Genomic DNA, 1,508 nt, shown 5'->3' with positions numbered 1-1,508 from the left:
TTTTTTTTTTTTTTTTTTTTTTTTTCTTAGCATTTGGGGATAACTTGTCTGTGAATAATTATGCAGTTTCTCTCTGTGTATATTTAGGTCCGTTAAGAACACCTCCAACCTCTGGTGCTCCCCCTCCAACTTCTGGAGCACCTCTTCCTGTTGGCCAGCCAGCATATAATCAGTTTGGGCAAGGAGATGTACAGAATGGGATTCCAGCCTCAGCAGTCCAGATGCAAAGGTACTTCTGAACAGCTTAAGTCACTTCATTGCTTCCCCACCTGTCCCAAAAGATTTCATCATTGCTGGTCTCTCCCTTCATGTCTTGGAGCAAAGAAGGTTTACATGAGTATAGATTTTGTTTTTAACTGCTTGCTGTGAAACTGTATAAAAGGGATATTATAAAAATATTGATGAAGTCAGTCAGTGAGTAGACTCTTCACGGGGTAAGCCCTTCCATGTGGTATGTTTTTTTTTTTCCTTTCCTTCCCCCCCATCCCCAGTATGACTGGGACTTTCGGAACAACTCTGAACACAATTTTTGGATGCAATTTGGACACAACTCTGGACACAATTGTTGTGTACTCTGTAGAGTACTATAGTACTCGTGAGAGAGAATTTATTAAACTAATTACCAAAATGTAGAATCTGTCTCTCTTTCCACATCTGAGGGTTCTTAATTGTCTTAGATTCATGAATAACCCAGTCTTTATGATTGTTATAAGGAGCACACAATGCAGACCATATTGAAAGAGTTCCACGTATTCAGAAGGGGTTCAAACTGAGCCAACTAGTTTCAAAAGTGGCCAGTGAATAATCTCACTCCTAATCCTTGAAAAGAGAGGGGAAATCAATATTCTACTCATTGCAACGGTTTAAATATAAATTTAAGTTGGTTACTGTCCAGTCATTGTCTGTTGGCAGTCTCTTATTTGTTTATAAGTGTGAATGTTTGAACTTGATCCAACCAGTGTGAAAAACAAGTCACTGAACTTTGTGGAGAAGCTCCTCTCTCCCAACCTTATTTCACTGGGCATTGCAATGTTGCAGTTGTTTATAACTTTAAAAAAATGTTAACAGAGATTTTTGGCTTTAACAGCCTTTTCTAGAAGCGCACAGATGTATTGGTGTGATATCGGATTGGCACTGATTTAAAAAAAAAAAAAAAAGAAAGAAAATTGTCTGTATCCGGAATCGGCCTGATATGGCCAATAATTTGCCTGATAAATGGCCCGTGCACGCATGCAGCTGCAGTGCAGCATATAGGTGGGAAGGAGCACAGTCTGGCAGCTTGGAGAGCTGTGTGTGCAGCTGTTAAGTCCTGGTGTGGTGGAAGGGGCGTGGGGACAGAAGGTGCGTGGGGGGGACACACAGATCAAGGCCCCTGTGGTGAGGGAGAGCTGGGGCAAGTGCTGCCCAGCTGTGGCAGGGTGGGTGTGGGACAGAGTTGGGGCTTGTCCGAGTGGGTGGCAGCTCCTACTGCTGCACACTGCTCTTCCAGCAGCTTGTCAGGCAGCTCC

At 43.0% G+C, this 1,508-nt stretch overlaps 1 protein-coding gene across 1 annotated transcript in view; it reads left to right on the top strand.

The window, feature by feature from the left end:
* The window catches only part of SEC24C (SEC24 homolog C, COPII coat complex component), an 84,064-nt gene that overhangs the window by 17,356 nt on the left and 65,200 nt on the right, over positions 1-1,508 (top strand). The window contains exon 4 of the mRNA XM_019502431.1: positions 88-229. Within this exon, the coding sequence (XP_019357976.1) occupies positions 88-229 (142 nt within the window). The remainder of the gene's footprint in view (positions 1-87; positions 230-1,508) is intronic.

Source organism: Gavialis gangeticus, unplaced genomic scaffold (genome assembly GCF_001723915.1).
Source record: "Gavialis gangeticus isolate Ggan-Ray unplaced genomic scaffold, GavGan_comp1, whole genome shotgun sequence".
NCBI lineage: Eukaryota > Metazoa > Chordata > Crocodylia > Gavialidae > Gavialis > Gavialis gangeticus.
Note: the sequence above shows the minus strand (reverse complement) of the source record. Positions and strands in the feature narration are given on the sequence as shown.